Raw genomic sequence first — 24,128 nt, forward strand, 5'->3', positions numbered from 1 at the left:
GATGATGATGATGTGATGATGATGATGATGATGATGATGATGGTGATGATGGTGATGATGATGATGATGATGATGATGATGATGATGATGATGATGATGATGATGATGATGAATGGAAGAAAAACATAGAAAAGAGTGATATGGGGAGGAGACTTTTTTCATTTTTTCAAAATTTTAAGTATCATTTTTTTAAAAACGCAATTCCTTTGAAAATGCATGGTGAGGTGAAGAGTGATGTGGAAGATATGATGATATTATAACGAAGATGATTATAACGATGATAATGATGATGATAATGATGGATGATGCATAATGAGAATGATAATAACCAGGACGGTGATAACTGTAAAGATGATGATTATTATAATGACGATGATGACGACGATAATAACAATAATAATAATAATAATAATAATAATAATAATAATAATAATAATAATAATAATAATAATAATAAATTACCAGCAAAAATTAGCATTCCTCACATCGTCGACAAGTGACGTCATACCGAAACGACAGTAAGAGACTAAACGAAATAAATAAATGTACATATCCATTTCATATAAAAATTATCATCGTAACCAACACAATATCAATAAAAAGGGGGATCAAAAGTGTGATGTCCAAAAAAAACAAAAAACTGGTTCCTATCTCATTAGAAGTGTAAAACCACTCTTCCAGAGGACTAAATAAATCCATGCCTTGTGTAATTGAAATATTCTGGTTTCAGGGCGACAGCATCTTGTTTAACTTTCTAATCTAGATAATACGCTAGCCATCAATAAAGATGAAACTTGGAACGCATCACAGGCATATATAAGGAGGGTACAGATTTTCGTAAACAGGTGCATGCGTAGCTACTATAAGCTACTCAGAATAAAATGGATGGATAGAATAAAAAATGAAGAAGTATGGAAAAGAACACAGCAGAAACCAGTGGGAGAGGAAATAGGAAGAAGACGATGGAGGTGGATTGGACACACGCTTAGAAAGAATGACTCCGCTATAACAAAGAAAGTATTGGACTGGAACCCTCAGGGCAGAAGATCAAGGGGAAGGCCACGAGGAACATGGAGAAGAATTAAAGAAGCTGATATACAGAGAAGTGGTAAGACCTGGAATGAGATTTTAAAAAGTTGGCTCAGGATAGAGAAGGATGGAAACTGTTTGTCTGTGGTCGCCTATACCCTGACCCAGGGTGAAAAAGGCAATGATGATGATGATGATCAATAAAGATCATCAACCCTCGCTCTTTTCCATCCTGTGTGTAATCCTAATAATCTGCCTATACTACTACAGGGAATGAGATTAGCGGAAGAGTAGCGTCCCTTGATTGGACGTCACCCATAGTCTGTGACGTCCACCGGCGAGGACGAGAGACGCATGCGCACAACCAACATGACGTTCTCTCTCTAATAACTTTTCCGCCGGTGACGTCACAGACTATGGGTGACGTCCAATCAAGGGACGCTACTCTTCCGCTAATATCATTCCCTATACGTCCTGCTACGAAAAATAGTTATGCCACCTTAGGCTTCAATTCAATAGGTAAGGTAACCCATTCGTTATCAGTCCTCCTTGAAAGACTGGTTACAAAACACTTCCAATGATTTTGGAACCAAAAGAGTAGAAAGTGGGACGTCACAACTTTTATTCCCTATCAATGCTCAATTTGAATATCAAAAATAATCAAAATAAACAAACACTTTACAATCTTGTACATATTTTTATAGTAGTAGTAGTTGTTGTTGACTTAACAGGTGACCAAGTTGTAAGATCGCCTAACAGGTGTCATGTCTTGTTCTACATGTTATGTGTTGCTGTTGGTCAGGGACCCTTTATAAAACGCTTTTGAGCACGTTTAGTGGATATTACGTTATAGAAAAAAGCGCAATTAAAATAGGGAAAAATTTGTAGTTTTCATGGATAATAACCTGGCTGACATAATTACCCTTAAAAAAAATCATCCAACTTGTCCTAAATACGTGAAAACAATGCTTTAAACTCCTATATGTGATCCACCGTATCGAAGCGGTATTATGTTAGGATCCACTCGGTAAGGGAAATTGAATTCATAGCCACAAATATCCAACTTGGGTTTAATTTCTGTACGTTCTGGTGGAGTATAAAGACTATTTCTTGCATTGCAAAAACTTCTAAGGTCCAATTTCTCATCAATCAATCTCTAAATTCACTTTTTGGGGTCTGAATCATCCCGAAATAATACCGTTTTGAGACGGAGGGTCACATATATGTTAGCTCTGGCACCAGAACTTCAATTTCAATCATATTTAATAAATTAAAAACCTTTGTAGAGCTCAGAGAGGAGATGGATGCCATCGAGCTATACCAAGTCCACAGAAAGGATACGCGGAAGTGGAAGACAGTTGTTAACACAAAACATGACATGTCGGATCAGTCGTGCCCCAGTAGATTAACGACTGAGCTTAATGGCAGAAAGTGGTGAGATCTGTTTCCCCGTGTATCCCCCCTGACGATCATCATCAGATCATGGGATGATGATGATGATGATGATGATGTTGTTGATGATGATGATGATGATGGTGATGTACAATTCACAAAGTGGAGCCAAAAATTCATAGTACTACAGAATTGATGATGATGATGATGATGATGATGATGATGATGATGATGATGATGATGTGCAATTCACAGAGTGGAGCCAAAAATTCATAGTTCTACAGAATTGATGATGATGATGATGATGATGATGATGATGATGATGATGATGTGCAATTCACAGGGTGGAGCCAAAAATTCATAGTTCTACAGAATTGATGATGATGATGATGATGATGATGATGATGATGATGATGATGATGATGATGATGATGGTGATGTATAATTTACAAAGTGGAGCCAAAAATTCATAGTTCTAAAGAATTGATGATGATGATGGTGATGATGATGATGATGATGATGATGATGATGATGTGCAATTCACAGAGTGGAGCCAAAAATTCATAGTTCTACAGAATTGATGATGATGATGATGATGATGATGATGATGATGATGATGATGATGATGATGATGATGGTGATGTATAATTTACAAAGTGGAGCCAAAAATTCATAGTTCTACAGAATTGATGATGATGATGATGATGATGACGATGATGATGACGATGAAGATGATGATGTTCAATTCACAGAGTGGAGCCAAAACATTCATAGTTCTACAGACTTTTCCAAGTGGTAGGGAGGTCTGCCCTAAACTGTTGCCTTTAAACTACCAATGATTTCATCGACAGAAAAAGAGCATCCCTGGAGGAGATTGAAGATTGAAGCTAGAAGGAAGAAGGGAGGGGGGGGGATGGCGTTATTTAAATATTGTATGCCCAGATCCATGTGTCTATTTGAATTTGTGCTCTAAAAAAAAAAAACTAATCTCTATTGTGTGGGGAAGGGGAAGAGGAATTCTCTCCTGAGGCGTTGAGACCCCCGACTGCTGACAACGACAACAATGCCGAAGATGACGATGAAGACGTGACCGCATCCACCCACTCCACTTTGTACTTGAAGTACAGTCTGTACGGCGTCACCTCTACGGCCTCCATCTCCAGGATGGTCGTGCGATTGGCCCGCGTGTCCGGGCCGACTCCGGACATCCAGCGACGACACAACTCCGCTTGGCTGAAGGTCACGTGACGGCTGATCCAGGGTCTGTGCCAGGATTGGAGACGGCTGTATTTAGCCTGAGTTACCCGTTTGTGGCACTGAGAGTTGGGGAATGGGAGAGGGGGAGGGGGGAGACAAAGGATAGGGGGGTGAAAGGGATAAACACTTATTTAAAATATTGGTATTGATGATGGCAAACTATACAAATACATAACAATTCATTCACATTACAGGCCTGTAAATGGTTGGTGGAAAAATTGTCGGTACTTTGAACACGCGAAAATAGACAAATAGGACAAAAATATGAATTAATTTATACACACAACACAGATATACCAAGTCAATTGACTAGTCAAATCATGTCACATACCCCAACTTATTTATAATGAGGTCCTTATTTTATGGTAGAAGAAGAAGAAGAAGAAGAAGAAGAAGAAGAAGAAGAAGAAGAAGAAGAAGAAGAAGAAGAAGAAGAAGAAGAAGAAGAAGAAGAAGAAGAAGAAGAAGAAGAAGAAGAAGAAGAAGAAGAAGAAGAAGAAGAAGAAGAAGAAGAAGAAGAGAAGAAGAAGAAGAAGAAGAAGAAGAAGAAGAAGAAGAAGAAGAAGAAGAAGAAGAAAGAAAAGAAAGAAGAAGAAGAAGAAGAAGAAGAAGAAGAAGAAGAAGAAGAAGAAGAAGAAGAAGAAGAAGAAGAAGAAGAAGAAGAAGAAGAAGAAGAAGAAGAAGAAGAAGAAGAAGAAGAAGAAGAAGAAGAAGAAGAAGACGGCGACGACGAAGAAGAAGAAAAAGTTCTGTCTCACATCCAGACGGAACCAATGAATCCAAGGGAAGAAGAATAGAGGGACGGAGAAATGCATGTGTGTCGGTAGCACTTCTGTGCGTGTTAATTATTTACTGACTTGGTGTGTGTTTGACGACTCGTGCGAACTTCGAGACCCTCTCTCGCTGGCTGTGGCACAGTAGCCAGGTAGTGAATACATCCACGTCTAGCCGAGCGTGTAGGTGGCATGATACTATAGCTTACTGATAGACGGCCTAGTTTTGTCTTTGATGCGACAAATAAAAAGTTTAGTTTTGTTGTTGTTTTTTTTTTTAAAACGACATTTGAAACGGAATAAAATTTTGATTTTTTCCAGGAACGAAATAAAACTCTTTTATTTTATTTTTTATTGGTTCTGTTCTTTAGCATTACAAATTTTATTTTTACTATTAATTATTTATTTTTTAATATTAGCACTCGGAAATCCGACAATAGTCGGATGATTTACAGGCCTGAAATTATAAGGTAATGATGATAAACAGAACTACCAACATAAAAAAGACAAATCTTTTTAAAAGCAGGATTTTTTTTATAAAGCACAAAAAAAAAAAAAAAATATCTTTTTAATACATTTTTTTCATGAGTATTTTTACCAAATCGAATTTTAAAAACTACTTTTTACTATAACCATCCCATGTCCAATGATGATGATGATGATGATGATAACGATGATGATGATGATGATGATGATGATGGTAATGATGATGATGATAATGATAATGATGATGATGATGATGATGATGATGGATAAATCAACACAACAAGGAAAGTTTAAAGTTCAGATGAAATTTAAGGAATAATAGTAAGAGCAATACACAAAACAAACTACTTACAGCCATGGTGCGTGCCAGGCGACGGGGCCTGGCAGTCAGACTGCCTGTGTTGATAAGAAATTGGCCCTTGGAGGAATTGGGGTGGAACTTGATACTTGTGTTATCCACTGTGTGGACACTTCGTCTGGACACACCTGGCAAAATATAGACAAAAATATATAGTGTTTGATAAGGAATTGGCCCTTGGAGGAATTGGGGTGGAACTTGATACTTGTGTTATCCACTGTGTGGACACTTCGTCTGGACACACCTGGCAAAATATAGACAAACTAACATTAGCATTTAAAGTAATAAATTGATGATCTGTAAACATTATCTGAAGAAATAAATAATAATAATAATAATAATAATAATAATAATAATAATAATAATAATAATAATAATAATAATAATAATAATAATAATAATAATAATAATAATAATAATAATAATAATGGTATAGATTTAGAGTGCGCCAAACATCCCTTCATCAGGAGGGCTCTGGGCGCATAACATAGATTAACTTAATCATTAAGCCCTAACACAGTACACGAACAACGCTAATTATACACATAATCAAAAGAAAGCCTGTCGGAATAAGAATGTCTTCAATCGACGCTTGAATTCCTCTAGTGAAGACGAAGAACGTATCTCAAGTGGTAGTAAATTCCACAACCTTGGACCAGAATGCTGAGAGACGCGTTCACCAGCCTTCACTCGACAGCAGGGTGTTTTCAATTTGAGGTCGTTCGTTGATCGAAGCGATCGCTGTGGGTTATACGGTTCAACGAGGTTTGAGAGATATGCTGGTGACGAGCCCTCCAGGCATTTGAAAACGATAATTAAAGGTTTATATTTAATCCGCTGGTCCACTGGCAGCCAATGCAGATGCTGTAGTAATTCGGGAACTGCAAATGAGCAACAAAAATAAAATGGAATGGAACCTTCAATTTAATTTTAAAAAGACACACAATGTGGATGTTTCGGGTTTCCCCTTTATGAACGTGCGGCTATGTGGTCTAGTGGTATGACACTTGCTTTCAGTTCGGAAGGTCCCTGGGTCAAACCTCTCTCGGTGCATAGTTGAGTCCTTAAAAAGACTTCTTTACTCATATTCTCTCACTGTACTCAGGTGTAAAATTAGTACCTGGTTAACAGCTTTGTCTCTGTCCAGAAAAATTCAAATATCACCTAACAGACGTCATGTCCCTTGTAAAGTACTTTAAGAACGTTCAGCAGTTTTTAAAAAAACAAAAAACTCTTCTCTTGAATTTTTTTCTCCGCTTTGTCTTGGCAGTTTTTCAAAAAAAATACAATTTTTTTTTTCCAGATTTTTAGGCTGTGGTCTGTAACACTAACTCACCATCGCTAGAAGATACAAGCTTTCTTCTCTTAGTAACTGGAGTATCTAAACCTTTCTCCTCATCATCTTCATCATCACCCAGGCCGCCGTCGTCATCGCTTTCCCCTCTCTCTCCGTTATCGTCGTCGTCGTCGTCTACCTCCCTGGTCGCCGAGGCACTGGCAGGGGAAACCGCGGTCACGCCCGGTCTGCTACCGCGCTCGCTTCCCATACGGCTGTCGTCTTCCTCCACGTCCTCTTCGTCGTCGTCCATCCCTTCCTCCTCTTTCTTGATTGGCCTTTTGTTTTCATCTTTGGTGAGCGAATCTGACAGGTGATATTAACAGTAATATTATTGTAGCCACTAAATTAAATGTAAAATAAAAAAATTTTTAAAAAGGGGGGGGGGGGGGGCACATTCCCGTTAAAGGCGGTTTTCAAAAATCATTTGAATACACCTTTTTCCCGTAAAATTACTCAAAATGGTCACTTAGATTACATATTTTGGATTTTTCAGTGAGTGAATATTTTGATATCTTTTGGAACAATAAACACGACAAATGAAAACAAGTGTGGGCATTGCTGGATTAACTTTTGAGATTCGGTACCTCAAAGATAAATAATATTGGAGGGGGGGAGAGGGGGGGGGTCTTTTTTAAAAATTGAAAATTGAAATTTTTATACTAATTCATATCTATTAATGTAACCTTGGTACTTAGGGGAGGGGGGGGGGGGGGGGGGGGTTCTTATAATCTGTATGAGAAATACCTTTATTAGAGTTTTTAGCAGGCTTTGCCTTCCTGTTCTCTCCTCCCTCCTCCTCGTCCTCCATGTCCTCCTCCTTGTCACTGTCAATCTCCATCTCCTCTTTGATTTCCATCTTCTTTCCTTCCAGATCTTTCTCAGACTTCACCTTGATGGAATCCAACAGGTCTGAGACAAATAAATAAACAAATTAATTAATTAATCAATAAACAAAAAAGGCAGCGTGGCTCAGCGGTACGCTCTTTGCTTCGTGCCCAAAAGGTACCGAGTTCGACTACACGCCTCGTTGTCGTGTGGCCTTGAGCAAGTCACCTCGCCCTGCCTAGCTCACTTTGCGACACTGCACTGCAGCTGATGCCTGGGTTATTCCAGTCTTCTCTTGGAATAGACCCTAAAGACAAATATCCCCTTGGGGATGAATAAAGGGAATTTTATTTATTTTTATTTTTAAAATTTTTTTTTAATAAATAAAAGAATGAAAAAAGAAAACAATTTATATAAAATGCAGACCTGTCTACTTAAAAATCTAAAAATTCATAATTTTTAGGAGATAAAAATTGCTAAAACTTCAAAATCTTTCAAACTATGTATGTAGTCTGGCATTAACTTTCGTTTTCAATTAAAATTTATTGACTTGAGAGATGTTCATGAAGTTCTAAAAATGCCCTAATTCTACGAATTTTTCAATTTTAAATTTAAAAAAAAAATTCCTCCCGAAAAAAATGATTTATCTTTCAAATACCGAATCTCAAAAGTTAATCCAGCAATGGCCACACTTGTTTTCCAAAAAATATCTTCACACTATTTGTCGTGTTTATTGTTCCAAAAGATACATCAGTATCATAATCATGGGTGAAAGTTACTCAATGATATTAATCCTGCAAAGGCAGGTGCTCAGAAAAAAAAATATCCTGCAACTACCAATAAGAGGAAAAAACAGAAGTGCGGTTAATTATATAAATGCCGGTTTTTTTCATTTTCGAATTCCGGCCAGACAAAAAAAAAAACGGCGAGACCTCTTTTTCAAAAATAAAAATCCGGCCATGCCGAATTTTTCCGGCGCACTTTCGCCCATGATCATAATACTTCACTAATTTAAAAATCAAAAATGTGTAATTTAAACTTCACTGATTTTAATCTTTATTTGAAGCAAATCAGATTTTTCATTCAAGTTATGATCATATGCATGGGATAGGGTGTGAAACCCTAATTTTGAGAAAATCGCTTCCAAAGTTGACAAGAGGTGATATTAAGTATAATAAATTTTTTTTTTTTACCTTCATAAAAAAATTAAAATATTTAGGAGTAGAATTCAATTAAAATATTTCATCAATATGTAGAAAAATGTTTGAATTAATGATTTTTGATAACTCATTTTCTATAAAAATTGACCTCTTGACTAAAATTGTCAAATATCTCCGTTCAAAACTTTTCACCATGCGACTGATTATCTCAAGGACTCCCACATATTTCATTTTCACTCACTCTTGGGTTTTCTATCTTCCTCATCATAGTCATCCTCCATCTCATCCTTCACTTCCTCTTCCTCCTCGTCGTCATCATCCTCTTCCTCTTTCACGTACATCTCCTGCTGAGTCTTGAAGGCCAGCCACTCTGAATTCCTCTTCTTATTTCTGTTTTTTAAAAAAAAAGATGAATGAGTACAAAAGTATGTATGGCTAAATGTTATGTATGTATGGTCCACATTCCTATATGAGCCAAGGTCAAAAGGTGCCCGCCTGATACCAGTGTTAAGAAAATTTGATTTTTACTTAACTATGGGCTGTTTTTATTGGGTTAATGCTTGTAATCAATTGATAATATGAAGAAGAGATAAAATGAGATAGCTCAACATAGTCTGTTCAACAGAATATGAAATAAACAACTTGAAAGTGAAATTTGAATGCTGTTTGGCATGTGCTTAAAACGAGGTCAACGCATCACCTTTTTAGAAATCATGTAGAAATTAAATGTGATGTTTTAGCTCACGTGATTGAAATTTGACTAACAGTATGAAGTCCAAATTTACTTTTAAACGCAATTGCAGTATATTACATATCTGATTAAGTTTCATATAGAGTTCTTAAAAAGTTGGTGTTGCTTGTGACCTTTGGTGTCATCAAACACAGCACAGTACTAAGACTCGACACGAAACTTTAAAGCTCATTTTTAATGTTTATAAAATGTGTTATCATGAGAAAAAAGCATAGATTTACTATATGAACTCAAATCTTGGAGTAAATGTATACCGTTTTGCCAATATTGAGGTTTATTGGTTTTGGTGTCATTTGTCACAAGCAACACGGCATGCGTGATCACGTGGAAGTTTGTTTCGTTAAATGGCGATTCGCAATTTTGATCCACCCTTCTTACCAGTCTTTGAAGTGCAGCACTTTCATTTGCCTTTCCAGCGTGGCTCCAGGCAGAAAAGGTAAGTTGAACTTTGGTGTCATCGCTATTTTACATTGTCACAAGCAACACTTGATATTGGATATTACAAAGTGCCACCGAAAAATTATGTTTTCAGCTGTTATTCTATTTACAAATATGATATTATGACATCTCACATAAGACTGTGATTTTGACACAATTAATTATTTCCTTGTAATTCTAATTTTTTATGTTTCAGGGTTGTATGAATCAAGAAAAAGACAAAACTCAAGCTTTTGACGAATCCAGATAAAAGAAGGGTTGTCAAGAAATTTGATTTGATTTACTATTAACACACTAAATTAATACAAACTAGCATATTTGAGCAGTAGGGCGGATGTTACCCTATGGTTACATGAATTCATTACCATGGCTGATATTTATCTAGTGTTTGTGTGACTTCTGGTACTTTTTGTGACCATTAGTGTCATTGGTTAAAATGTCACAGGTGACACTTAAGTTTGAAGTTTCTAATGTAATTCTGTTTTCATGTTCTTCAAAGCTTGAAATTTCATTGAATTACATTTTAACAGGCTATATTACATGTGTTCAGTTGCTATTCTTGATTTATTGAGGCAAAATTGCGTTCTCGTGCCGATTTTGACCAAAGTAATAGCAACAATGGTATTACTAATTTCTAAGTATATTTCCAATTTGAAAGTATTTAGTTTCTTAAAATATTATTGAATTTCATTTTAGAGTAGGTTATTGTGCTTTTTTGACTGAAAATAATGATATATTATGGACGAAAGTGTGATTTGGTGTTGATTGTGACATAAGTAATGGTGTCACCGGTCTTATGTCACAAGTCACATTCAGATGCTCTAATTTCCATGTATATTTCTATTTTTGAGGTCTTTGGTTTCTGAAATATTATTAAATTTCATATTTAACTGTGGTTATTACACTGGTTTGACCGAAATTAATGATATATTGTCGAAATTGCAATTTGGTATTGCTTGTGACATAAGTAATGGTGTCATCGGTCTAATGTCACAAGTGACACAATGTCGCTAAATAAGATATGCTTTGCTCACATTATTTCCCAAAATTTTATTCCAAAAGTTTCTGAACATTGCTGGTAATAAGCATATGCAATATTGTTGTTGTTGTTAATGTACAAACATTTTTATGAAAAAATATATTTGCATTCTATGTTGCTTGTGACCGATGACACCAAAAATCAATATTTTCTCCAATAGTTGGTAATATTATTGTACTATGATTGTTGTTGATTGTGTCTTTTTGTCTATAACTTACTAAATAAAGTTTGATATTCAACAAAAATCATTTGGTTATTGAGTTTTTTGTCTCATTTTGGTGTCACCGGTCACAGGTGACACCAGCAACCTATAGGTATTGTTGACGATATTATGCTGCGTTAGACCTTAAAGTTATCTAAAGGGCCTTTGATTCGTGAAGTACAGGGTTTTTGCTACACATATAGAAACATGAATGGACTATTATGTCACTTTTATTTTGAGAAAAAAAATTGGCACCTTTTGACCTTGGCTCATATGCATGTGAAACATGGACCATAACGAAGGAGATAGAAAGAAAAATTGATGCCTTCGAGATGTGGGTATACCGAAGAATTCTGAGAGTACCATGGACCAGAAAGAAATCAAACATTCTGGTTCTTATTGATGCAGGCCAAAGGTCCAGAAAACTGTTGGCAGAAGTTAAAATGAGAAAACTGACTTATTATGGACATGTTCGGAGACACAATACCATCCAAAATACAGTGCTAGAGGGAAAAGTAGCTTGCAGAATGGCACGGGGCAAGCCAAGGAAGTCCTGGATAGGAAATGTGGAGGGAACAACTGGCAAAAAGATAATCGCCTGCTCGGTAATGGCCCTTGAGTGTGAAGAATGCCGTTCCATGACATTCAACCTCTGTAGGGAGACGGAACTCCGGTAAGGTAAGGTAAGAATGAGGATAATGCGTTAAGAAAAAAACAAAACAACAACAAACAAAGACTCAACATGCCAAATATTTCTTTCTCTGCCTTAAGTCTGGATTTTAGGAGGCAGCATTGCTCAGCGGCACGGTCTTTGCTTCATACCCAAAAGATACCGAGTTCGACTACCCGTCTCGTGTGGCCTTGAACATGTCACCTAGCCCCTAGCTCACTCTGCGGCGCTGCACTGCGGCTGACGCCTGGGTTATTCCAGTCTTCCCTAAAGACAACTTTCCCCTTGGGGATGAATACAGGGAATTTTATTTATCATTTATTCTAATTAAAAACACGCTTATGAAGTTTTCTAGCTGGAGCCAAAAACTGGTAATTCTACGAATTTTTGGTAGCACAAGGCAGGTCTACTTACCTAACTAAATATATCGGTTTGTTGCTGGCCACTCTGTGGAGAAATTCCTCCTTCAGCTTGCCCTTGATAGCAGCAGCCGAAGTAGAGGCAGACATAGCACCGACTGCTGCGGATGGAGAGGCAGACGTCGAGGAAACTGCTGCGTACTGGGTGATGTAGTTGGACCATCCAGCAGCTTCCTTGACTGTCTCTGGATTATCTATGGGTGGATCCAGCATATCCACTTCCATCACGCCCGTACGGCTGTGCTGTGAAAACAAAACAAACAGAATTTTAAAAATTAGAATTATATTAACAACGACTATGACAACGGTGACGATATTAAAAATGATGATGATGATGATGAAAATGATAATGATGATGATGATGATGATGATGATAATAATAATAATAATAATAATAATAATAATAATAATAATAATAATAATAATAATAATAATAATAATAATAATAATAATAATAATAATAATAATAATAATAATACTAATAATAATAAGAAGAAGAAGAATAATAATAATAATAATAAAAATAATAAAAATAAAAATAATAATAATAATAATAATAATAATAATAATAATAATAATAATAATAATAATAATAATAATAATAATAATAATAATAATAATAATAATAATAATAATCATGATAATAATAATCATGATAATAATAATAATCATGATAATAATAATAATAATAATAATAATAATAATAATAATAATAATAATAACAATAATAATAATAATAATAATAATAATAATAATAATAATAATAATAATAATAATAATGATAAATTATTTGTCCTTGGGAGCCATCTGAACAAAATTCCAAATTCATTTCTTTCAATCATATGAGTCCGATGAAAATAATTTCTTGCTACCTCCTGTAGTCTAGGATTTTTGTCTACTGTCGTTGACAGCTGTCTTGTACATCAGAAAAATAAAAATGTAAAATCGTCTAACAGGTGTCATGTCTCGTCATACATGTTCAGTGTAACTGTTGGCTTGGAGCCCCATGTAAAGCGCTTTGAGCACAGTTAATGGATACTGAACTATATAAATGCTGAGTCAGAAGTTTGAGATTCTCATAATTAACTCCTTCAACCATAACACCTACTATATCCGTAGTTTACCCAGGTTACTTTTACCCCATGCCTATTTATTACATTTTTCTGAGACAAATTATAGGCGTAGTATCAAAGCTAATGTTCTTAGTTTTTACATGTGAATGGTAGTTGAATAAAAAAATATCTGCACATGCTCATTTTTAATACATTTTTTTTCCAATTTTGAAAAGTAGCAAAAATCTCTAGGATTGAGTGAGTTAAGCTACCATTGATTCTTCATGCTTTCCATCCCGTCTTCACACACGCGGCTATGTGGTCTTTTTGTATGGCACTCACTTTCAAACTTGAAGGTCCAGAGGTCGAGTTTCTGTGCTGCACTGAGCGCGCATAGCTGACTCCTTGGAAAATACTCTTTTAACTCCCATTCTCTCGTCGTACTCATGTGTCAAAATTAGTACCTGGCCATTAACCGCGTTGTCTCTGTCTGAAAAAAAATGTAATATTGCCTAACAGGCTTCATGTCTCGTCCTACATGTTAAGTGTTGCTGTTGGCTAGGGACCCCTTGTAAAGCGACTCTAGCATGTTTAGTGGATATTGCACTCTATAAATGTTCAATTTGTTTTTTGTTTTTTTGGTTTTTGGGGGGGAGGGGGGGGGGTTTCCACTAGTTACTTTAGTCCTGGAGTTACCAACATCAACAACGTTGAGAAAATTGAATCAAGAAAGAGAAGTGAGTTGAACTTACAATGACTACTTTAAAGGGGCTTTCATCCCCAAGGATGGTCTCAGCCTGACGCAAGTACGCCTGTTCCAAAGTGGCCCGCTGGTGAAGCGTGGCCCAACGGCCACCTGCCCCACCTTTGTTTCTTTGCTCCTCGTACAGTTTGGTCAGGCGGTATGGAAGCTCGTCTATGACAAGGTGCTGAACCTGAAATGTGTGTGGAAAGTGAAAATGGATAATGGGTGAATGGGTGGATAAGGAGAGGGGGGGAGGGGGGGTTGGTTGAAATATAGATTGGTGGATAATATATATGGATGGACAGATTGGAGAATGGATGAATAAAATAAGGAAGATTGATGGATGGGAGAATGGATGAATAAAATGAGACAGGACGATTGAAATATTAAATGTAGATGTACAGCTGTAGACCTGTAAATGAGCTCTATAAAAATTGACTGAAACTCTTCGACAAACTGAAGATTCAATTATTTTTTAAAAAATAAGGGCATCATTGGAGAGGAGAGTGATAAATACAATACATTAAAATAGTGGGTGTTATTTCTTACTGGAAGTATGACTGCCATAATTTGATGTAGAAGGAATGCTAAATAAGCATGTCATTCATATAGGTAAAGATGACTTCATCAAAGTCATATTCCTGCCTCTGGAATTTTTTTTGACATAGTCAGAAAAATAATCACCATTATCATCTTTAACTTCTAGCCATGACCAATTGAATTTATTCCTCACACTCACATCTTTAACTTTATCGATGCTCGACAAGTCTGAATTGCGATCCACGAACAGCTCAGCCATTGTGAGAACATTAGAATAATGTAGCAATGATCAAACTTGATTTTCAATCAGTAAATGACAGAGAAACAAAAACTTAAATAAATATGACTTCTGGCCAATACACTGAATTATTAAGTAGAAGTGAATTATCAAGAAGAAACTTCGGCAGGCGTAGCGGAAAAATTCAAAGAATCGAAATGAAGGTAAATCGCCACAAAACAGCAAGCTCGCTTGGGCTTGAGCAAAACAATGGCAGAAAACGTCCTGATTTGCACGGGAATTAATAAGGCTACTTACCATTGTTCCTTATAATCAGGTACTCAATCAGTGAAGAAACGGTCAACCAGTTTGTTTACAACGTGAGGCAATCGGAATGTGCTTGTAGCAATCTATCCTAATCTAACTTTCGATTTAAAGGTGTCTCCATCATCTACTAGAGATGTTACTTCCGGCATTCGCATTTTATTTTTTTTTATAATTTTAAACCCCAGCTTGTAATTGTGGTCAATTTTGGCTTAGACGAAACAGTGAAATTTATCGCTCGGCGGCTCAGTTAAAATTGGCTACCGTTGGGATCACGACAGGTTGGAAAGTGAAAAAATAATTTAACGAAGGCTGTGTGAAATTTCACTGGAATGTGTTCAGTCACGCCAATTCTAAAAAGCGCCGCTTAGCCTTGGCAATAAATCCATCGTTAATATTAACGGCTCCCATGAGCTATGCGTAGCGTTATGGAACACTCCTAATTACTATACGGTCATTCGACGACGATTTGTGAATTCTTTCTTTCTTCACTTCTTTCTTTCCTTTTTTTTAATATTTGAATTTGACAAATTGACTGATTTCAGTTAATTGACTGAGAATTTACAGGTCTATAGCTGGATTAATGGATGGATGGATGGATGGATAGATGAAGAGATGGATGGATGGATGCTCCTCATACAGTTGGTATGGAAATTCGTCTATGACAAGGTGCTGAACCTGAGTTGTGTGTGGAAAGTGGAAATGGATAATGGATGAATGAATGGATTTGGGGAAAGGGGGGGGGGGGGGGGGGGGGGGGGGGGCTTGAAAGATAGACTGATAGACAATAATAGGTAGATGGGTGGAAGGTAGAAATATGGGAGAATTAATTGATTGTTATATGGGTGAATGGATAAATAAAATGAGACAGGAAGATTGAAATATTAAATGCAGATTTACAGTAAGGCTCAATGAATGGATGGATGTACTGATGGATGGAGGGAGGGAGGGAGGGATGGCTGGATGGATGGATGGACAGATGGTTGGATGGATGGATGGAGGGGTGAGTGGATGGATGGATGGATGGATGGCATGGGTGAAAGTTAACGGGGATCAATTTGCCTGAAAGACAGACCGGTGCAGCCAGTTTGCCTGAAAAAGATGCTAATTTTTAAAAAAAATTTTGCGATATGCGACTCACCAGCTGAGTGTCAACCTTCTCAGAGTGAAAACTGTATTTAATTCTATGATACTAAAAGTTGTTTGTGTTTTTAACGCAAAAAAAAAAAGAAAAAAAAAGAAAAAAGTATTTAGTCTGCATGATTGAAAACAAAATTTATATATAAAAGCTAATACCAAACCCAAAGCAAAATAAATTATCTTTTCTAGTAATAATAGTATTACCTGGTTTATGGAGACACTAAGATATGTCATCACTTTAAATTTGAATAGCAAAAGACTCAGGAATTGCAATACCAAGGGCTATTATTATCCAAAACACCCCATGCCCAAAGAAGTGATCAAGAGACCCCAACTATGGTACTTGTTTTGATGCCAGTGTTGGTATGGGTTGTAGTTGTAGTAGCGATGATGCTCTAGTGGTCGTGGTGATAATGATGATGATGTGGTGGTAGTGGTTGTGGCAGTGTCAATGTTGTGATGGTGGTTGTCGCAGTGGTGTCTACAACTACTATAACTACTTTTGACTCAAATATGGGAAATACCAACCTATGTAATATACAAGTTGAATACCCCAAATATAGTCTTAATGCATTTTTTAAAAAAACCTACAGCCTTCTTACAGCTTCCCATTTAATAATAATAATAATTTAAAAATTAGACTCATACAAAATATTTAAGAAAAAAATATTATACATTTAAACAGTCAAAATTAAGTATTTTCAGTTGTATTATAAAGGGGAATAACCCATTTATTGGCAATACAGTCCTTAATTGAAGGCTTCATTGTCAAAGATGTTGGTTCTATTTTATTTGCACTTGCCAAGTTCTATTTAACAAGAAGTAGAAGCTTAAATGAGATCGGAGACCATTTGAAGTATAAAATAAGCTTATATGCATAATTCAATGCAAATCTTCAAAAATGGTGTGAAAGGTTTTAGTGAAAACCAGCGTTTAATAACCAACTGAAAAGATAACTATAGTACAACAGATAAAATGTATGACAGAAAAGTGACACATGTGTTCACCTGTCACCTTTGAAAGAAAATTAGTTTACACAGGACTTTCCTAGTATTAAAAGTTCCGGTGGTGCAATAATGATAAAGCCGGCAGAAGAGTCAAAATGCCGGCAGGCGACAATTACATTTACTAAAAAACCGGAATTTCCGGCATATGCCGGCGAACTTTCACCCATGATGGATGGATGGATGGATGGATGATGAAGGGATGGATGGATGGGATGGATGGATGAATGGGTGGTTGGTTGGATGGATGGATGGATGGATGGATGGATGGATGAATGGGTGGTTGGTTGGATGGATGGATGGATGGATGGATGGATGGATGGATGGATGGATGGATGGATGGATGGATGAATGGGTGGTTGGTTGGATGGATGGATGGATGGATAGGTGAATGGTTGGTTGGATGGATGGATGGATGGATGGATGGATGGATGGATGGATGGATAGGTGGATGGATGAATGGGTGGTTGGTTAGATGGATGGATGGATGGATGGATGGATGGATGGATGGATGGATGGAGGGGTGAGTGGATGGATGGATGGTTGGATGGATGGATGGACGGGATGGATGGGTGGATAGATGGTTGGAAGGATAGATGGTTGGGGGGGAGGGGGATGGATGGATGGATAGGTGGATGGATGGATAGGTGGATGGAATGGGTGGTTGGTTGGATGGATGGCCAAATGTTATTGGTGGGTAAGAGACAAAAGCAAATGACAGATGGATGGACGAAGAAACGGTTGAAGTGATAAACTGATGGATGGATGAACAGAACTGACAACAAACTTGTAAAAAAAAACTGACCTGTCGGACCATATTTTGGACCACTTTGTCCATGGTGAAGAACTGGTAAGCCTGTATTCCATACATCTCCCGCATGGTGTCTTCATACTGGCTACTCTCCAGGTTTCCGTCCAGCACCGCCATCACCATGTCCAGAAAGTAGGAATAATAGTCCTCAACGTCAACCTCCACTGTTAGATAAGAGATAAGATAAGATATACTTTATTCATCAAAAAAAAATGGAAAATCGTTTACAGACAAGGCATGCATGAAAATGTATAAACACAAAGTTGAGAATCCATGGCGACAATGTATATATATCCTATAATATATGCAAATGTACAAATATGTAAAAATATACAACCAAGAACCAATAGCAACACTTTATATATTAATTTGATAAATTGAGATAGGCCATACCTCTGGCCTCTAGTCCGAACTTGTGCGTGTATATTTAAAAGATAGTATTTAATCTAAATCACAGTTGCGCATTAAAAATTCGAACACCATGTGGCAAAAATAAATTAAGGTGACGTGTTGTCTTTGTTTTTATAGATATAAGGCGACGACTCTTCATGGAGAACATAATATATTTGCGAAGGAGGTGATCGCCATCCTTCATAACTTTCTCCATTTTACTCAGATAAAATCTCTTGAACAGTTCTTCCACATTGGACATTGGGTGAGTATAACTCCTGTCTTTATCAATTATCCGATCAATTTTCTTAATGTCACAAATACTGGCATTTCCACACCAGGCTGTAATACAAAAAGTAATAACGGTCTCCAAAACGGATATATAAAAAAGGGTGCATAACGTTTAGTCTATGTCAAATTCTGAAAGTTTCCGAATAAAATACATTCTTTTGTTCAATTTAGAGATAACAGCATCGGTTTGTAAATCCCACTGCAATTTATTGTCAATTAAAATACCCAAATATTTGTAAACCGAAACTTGCTCAACAGCTTGATTGTTAATTTTGAGCGGACTGATGGACTTTGTGTTCTTTCTAAAATCAAAAATCATTTCTTTGGTTTTTCCTACATTTAATTTCAGGGAGTTATCTTCACACCAACCAACAAATCTGTAGATCTCAGATCTGTATGCCGTTTCATCATCTTTAAATATTAACCCTTGAAGTGCAGTGTCGTCAGCAAATTTTAAAATTGGGACCAAGTAAAATACAAAAAATAAATAAATAAATAAATAAATAAATAAATAAATAAATAAATAAATAAATAAATAAATAAATAAATAATTAAACTTACAAGGGGTTCTCAGTTTAAGGGCCAGAGCAACCGATTCTTTCCTTTCCTTCTTGGTGAGAGACTCTTCCTGTATCAACTTCTGTGTCAGCGTGTATACCTTGAGTAAACGAGCACACAGGATGTGGTGGAGGCGTAGGAATATGTACCATGTTGTGTTACACATCATCAATGTGTAGTTGTCCTTTGAGAGAAAAAAAAGAGAAATAAAGGTAATTCAAATTCAATGGAGGTGTAGGAATATGTACCACGTTGTATTACACATCATCAATGTGTAGTTGTCCTTTGGAAAAAAAGAGAAATAAAGGTAATTCAAATTCAATGGAGGCGTAGGAATATGTAACACGTTGTATTACACATCATCAATGTGTAGTTGTCCTTTGGAAAAAAAGAGAAATAAAGGTAATTCAAATTCAATGGAGGCGTAGGAATATGTAACACGTTGTATTACACATCATCAATGTGTTGTTGTCCTTTGAGAGAAAAAAAGAGAAATAAAGGTAATTCAAATTCAATGGAGGCGTAGGAATATGTACCACGTTGTATTACACATCATCAATGTGTAGTTGTCCTTTGAGAGAAAAAAAGAGAAATAAAGGTAATTCAAATTCAATGGAGGTGTAGGAATATGTGCGGCTATGTGGTCTAGTGGTATGACACTCGCTTTCAGATCGGAAGGTCCTGGGTTCGAGCATCGCGCTCGGCGCATAGTTGAGTCCTTGGAAAAGGCTCTTTACTCACATTCTCTCACCGTACTCAGGTGTAAAATGAGTACCTGGCCGTTAACAGCGTTGTCTTTGTCCGAAAAATTGTAATATCGCCTAACAGGCGCCATGTCTCGTCCTGCATGTTATATGTTGCTGTTGACCAGGGACCCCTTGTAAAGCGCTTTGAGCACATTTAGTGGATATTGCGCTATATAAGAGCTCGATTTTTTTTTTTTTTTTTTTACCATGTTGTATTACACATCATCAATGTGTAGGTGTCCTTTGACAGAAAAAAAGAGAAAAAGGTAATTTAAATTCAATGACCAAAAAATTTTCATTAAAAAAAAAAAGAAGAAAAAGGTATGTGAGGAATGACAAGAAATGCACATTATTTCTAACTCTCCACATACTCCACACACCCCTCTCCCCCCCCTGTTCACCCAGTAGTTACTGGGTAGATGGGTTTGTCAAATCTGGTGGAAAGTATTTTGCAATAGACTAGCATCCTATCGAAAGTGTAGCAAGCGATTGCTATTGACCGTTTCATGCTATAGAAACCGGGATAACTTCAGTTCTATGGGCCTAACGGCTCTGAAGGAACACCTAGAAAATAACATCCAAAAAATGCACAATAAAATAAAAAAATTTTAAAAACCCCCCAAAAATTGAGAGCATTTATGTAGTACAATATCCACTAAATGTGCTCAAAGCGCTTTTCAATACAATTTTAAAATTAGATAATGAATTAATAACAAATAAATCACAGACATATAAATGTATCAATAAATAAAAGTAATTATATTAGTAACATGATAAATACATAAACATTAATTAACTGATTAACAATATTTTTTCCTATTTTTAAAAAGACACAACAGGGAAAAACTAAAATCGCCGTCGGTACTGACCTGGTCTCCCAACAAATTCTCCTCCTCCTCCGTTTTCTTCTCTCCATCTTCCCCGTCTCCATTAACGGAATCTTCCTCTTCCTTTTTGACAGTGAGCGGCGACCTCCTGGCTTCGTCTTTCATCCCGTTCCTTCCATCTTTCTTCCCTCCACCCCCTCCTCCTCCTCCACTTCCGTTGATTGTAACTGCATTCCTCTCTCCCCTCCCTCTCAAAGTCTCAGAGTTTCGAACAGCTGAAGAATTGCTTTCCTCCTCGTCTTGATCCATGTCTGATGGCAAGGAGAGAAAAGAAAATGAAATGGTAATAGGCTTCTGTGACAAAAGGTATTTTTTTAAAAAAAACAATTTTAAATGAGCTTTTATATAGCGCAATATCCACTTAACATGCTCAAAGCGCTTTACAAGGGGTCCCTGGCCAACAGCAACACTTAACACGTAGGACGAGACATGACGCCTGTTAGGCGATATTACAATTTTTCGGACAGAGACAACACTGTTAACGGTCAGGTACGCATTTTACACCTGAGTACGGTGAGAGAATGTGAGTAAAGAGCCTTTTCCAAGGACTCAACTATGCGCCGAGTGAGGCTCGAACCCAGGACCTTCCGATCCGAAAGCGAGTGTCATACCACTAGACCACATAGCCACACAGTTTGTTTTTAATGGTTTTACAGCACTTACACCTCATTGAGGTCATATCAGCGCCAGTAGAAAAAAAGAAAATGGGATAGTAAAAAGATCTATTTTTTTTCCCTCAGACTAACAGATCTATTTTTTTCCTCTCAGATTTAATAGATCTATTTTTTTCCCTCAAACCAACATATCTATTATTTTCCCTCAGACTAACAGATCTATTTTTTTCCCTCAGACTAACAGATCTATTTTTTCCCTCAGACTAACAGATCTATTTTGTTTTCCCCTCAGACTAACAGATCTATTTTTTTCCCTCAGACTAACAGATCTATTTTTTTCCCTCAGAATAACATATCTATTCTTTTTCCTCAGACTAACAGGTCTATTTTGTGTTCCCCTCAGACTAACAGATCTATTTTTTCCCTCAAACTAACAGATCTGTTTTTTCCAAGAGATATAATAGATATATTTTTTCCCTCAGTTTAAATTATCAGATCGAACTTTTCCCTCAGCCTAACAGATATGTGTTTTCCCTTAGATTAACGGATCACAATCATAATAAGGTAATGAATCTATAAAGTGCCTAGTTCCAATCAAATCGCTCTCTGGCACTTGACATCGACATATCATCATATCCACTACACGTTGCATATATAACTGACACATTGATGTGGTCTAGTGGTATGACACTCGCTTTCAGATTGGAAGGTCCTGGGGTCGAGCCTCGCTCGGCGCATAGTTGAGTCCTAGGAGAAGGCTCTTTACTCGCATTCTCTCACCGTACTCAGGTGTAAAATGAGTACCTGGCCGTTAACAGCGTTGTATCTGTCTGAAAAAAAATTGTAATATCGCCTAGAAGGTGACTTTTACATGTCCCGTCCTACATGTTAAATGTTGCTGTTGGCCAGGGAACGCTGTAAAGCACTTTGAGCACGTTTAGTAGATATTGCGCTATATAAAAGCTTAATTTTTTAAAAATAAATTTATGTGATAATAGGAGCTATAACATACTAGGAATCTAAAGATCTACTTTTTTACTATTATTAAAAGATCAATTTATTTTTTTTTTCACTGACATTTTAATTGACATTTGTGTGGCTATGTGGTCTAGTGGTATGACACTCGCTTTCGAATCGGAAGGTCCTGGGTTCGAGCCTCGCGCTCGGCGTATAGTTGAGTCCTTGGAAAAGGCTCTTTACTCACATTCTCTCACCGTACTCAGGTGTAAAATGAGTACCTGGTCGTTAACAGCGTTGTCTTTGTCCGACAAATTGTAATATCGCCTAACAGGCGTTATGTCCCGCCCTACGTGAAATGTTGCTGTTGATCAGGGACCCCTTGTAAAGCGCTTTGAGCACGTTTAGTGGATATTGCGCTATATAAAAGCTCATTTTTTTTTTTTTACATGAAATACACTACAATCTACTGACCTTCCCCAAGGTCTCCGTCGTCATCGCTGAGTTCTCCCTCGGAGCGAAGAATAGGTCGGGTACAAACTGTTTGATGAGCTGTTTGATGCGACATTTGGTCTCTTTATCTATACCTGGGTAAGAAACAAAACATTGGTTTATTGTTAAGGGGCGGTTTGGGTCTAATTATTAGGAAAATCCTTCGAAAAATTGATTTTGAGATTTTGGTGGAAAATTATTTTTAATTATCCGAGAAATAATATAGTTGAAGTCCAAATTCGTAAAGTAGACTATAAAGGCACAAAAAACACAGTCGAAAATGGTACAGATAGTGAGAAAGTGTGAAAAACGGGAAGTTATTTTGCTATTTTCTCAAAATGTCATATTTCTAAGGGTATGGGATACTGTGTCAAACGTTTCTCAGAATCTATTCAATGAAATTGTCTGAAAATTTCCACAGTTATCACAGAGATAATGTATTATGTCACCATAGAGAGATTTTTTTGATAAGATGTGTGAATTTTGAATTATAATCCTAATTCTAAATTTTTAACATCAATTTTGTCATAACATTTTGATTCTCAAATTTGTAATGTTCTAATAAAAATTCCATAAGCTAAAGCCGTAAAATCTCTCTATGGTGACACACTATGGTACAATGTTGACACGAGGGAAGAATATGGAGGTCATTCCTTCATTAGTTTTTGTGGAACGTTTGCCACAAGATTGTTATATTTTTTTATGTCAGACCCCCAAATTCGGCCGCAAAATGGGCATCAACACAGATAATTAAAATTTTTCACCATAAATGTTGTTTTTTAACCTATAATGACGATACAAAATGATTAAAACCGCCCAATATTGCTTATTAAAAATTTTTTTGAAAAGACCCAAACCGCCCCTTAACGAAAGAGTGAAAATGGATTGTTTTTTGTTTTTATTATAAGGGTTTTACGGCGCTTGCAACACATTAGGTCATATCAGCACCAGTAAAAAGGAAGAAAATGGGATAGTAAAAAGTTCTAGAATTACAATTAAAGCACAAAAGAAAAGGTGAGACAAAGGGGAATTGGTTCAAATTAGAAACAGGTGTAGATTCCAAAAGTACTCTATCAAAGTACTTAGTTTGAGATCACTAAAAGTCTCATCCAGACACAAGCACAGGTCCCCGCTAAGAGGAACACACTCAAATGTTTTACAAATCATATATAATATAAAGAAAGCATGATACAGTGCATAACAGAGAGATGATTTACAATGA

General features: G+C 36.6%; 1 protein-coding gene across 1 annotated transcript; it reads right to left on the reverse strand.

Moving 5' to 3' along the window:
• Positions 1-5: 5 nt before the first annotated feature.
• On the reverse strand, positions 6-23,004 carry LOC144960843 (uncharacterized). Its single transcript, XM_078894218.1, has 11 exons — positions 22,889-23,004; positions 20,826-21,094; positions 19,214-19,394; positions 17,966-18,135; positions 13,943-14,125; positions 12,134-12,381; positions 8,861-9,009; positions 7,379-7,543; positions 6,632-6,937; positions 5,290-5,539; positions 6-3,737 (listed from the first exon to the last, which is right to left on the reverse strand). The coding sequence occupies exons 1-10, from the start codon at positions 22,980-22,982 to the stop codon at positions 5,325-5,327; spliced, it is 1,980 nt and encodes a 659-aa protein (XP_078750344.1). The 5' UTR covers positions 22,983-23,004; the 3' UTR covers positions 6-3,737; positions 5,290-5,324.
• Positions 23,005-24,128: the final 1,124 nt, after the last annotated feature.

The sequence above is a fragment of the Berghia stephanieae genome, chromosome 15 (genome assembly GCF_034508935.2).
Source record: "Berghia stephanieae isolate SIO BIC M18660-M18661 chromosome 15, UCSD_Bste_1.3, whole genome shotgun sequence".
NCBI lineage: Eukaryota > Metazoa > Mollusca > Gastropoda > Nudibranchia > Aeolidiidae > Berghia > Berghia stephanieae.

Excerpts from the sequence above, each read along its gene's own strand:
- LOC144960843 (XM_078894218.1), bottom strand. The coding sequence starts at position 22,982 with ATGTCGCATCAAACAGCTCATCAAACAGTTTGTACCCGACCTATTCTT. Across the intron at positions 18,136-19,213 it reads CCTTAAACTGAGAACCCCTT|TGGAGGTTGACGTTGAGGAC; the intron begins GTAAGTTTAATT and ends CTTATCTAACAG. Across the intron at positions 12,382-13,942 it reads GCCCCTTTAAAGTAGTCATT|CACAGCCGTACGGGCGTGAT; the intron begins GTAAGTTCAACT and ends TTGTTTTCACAG.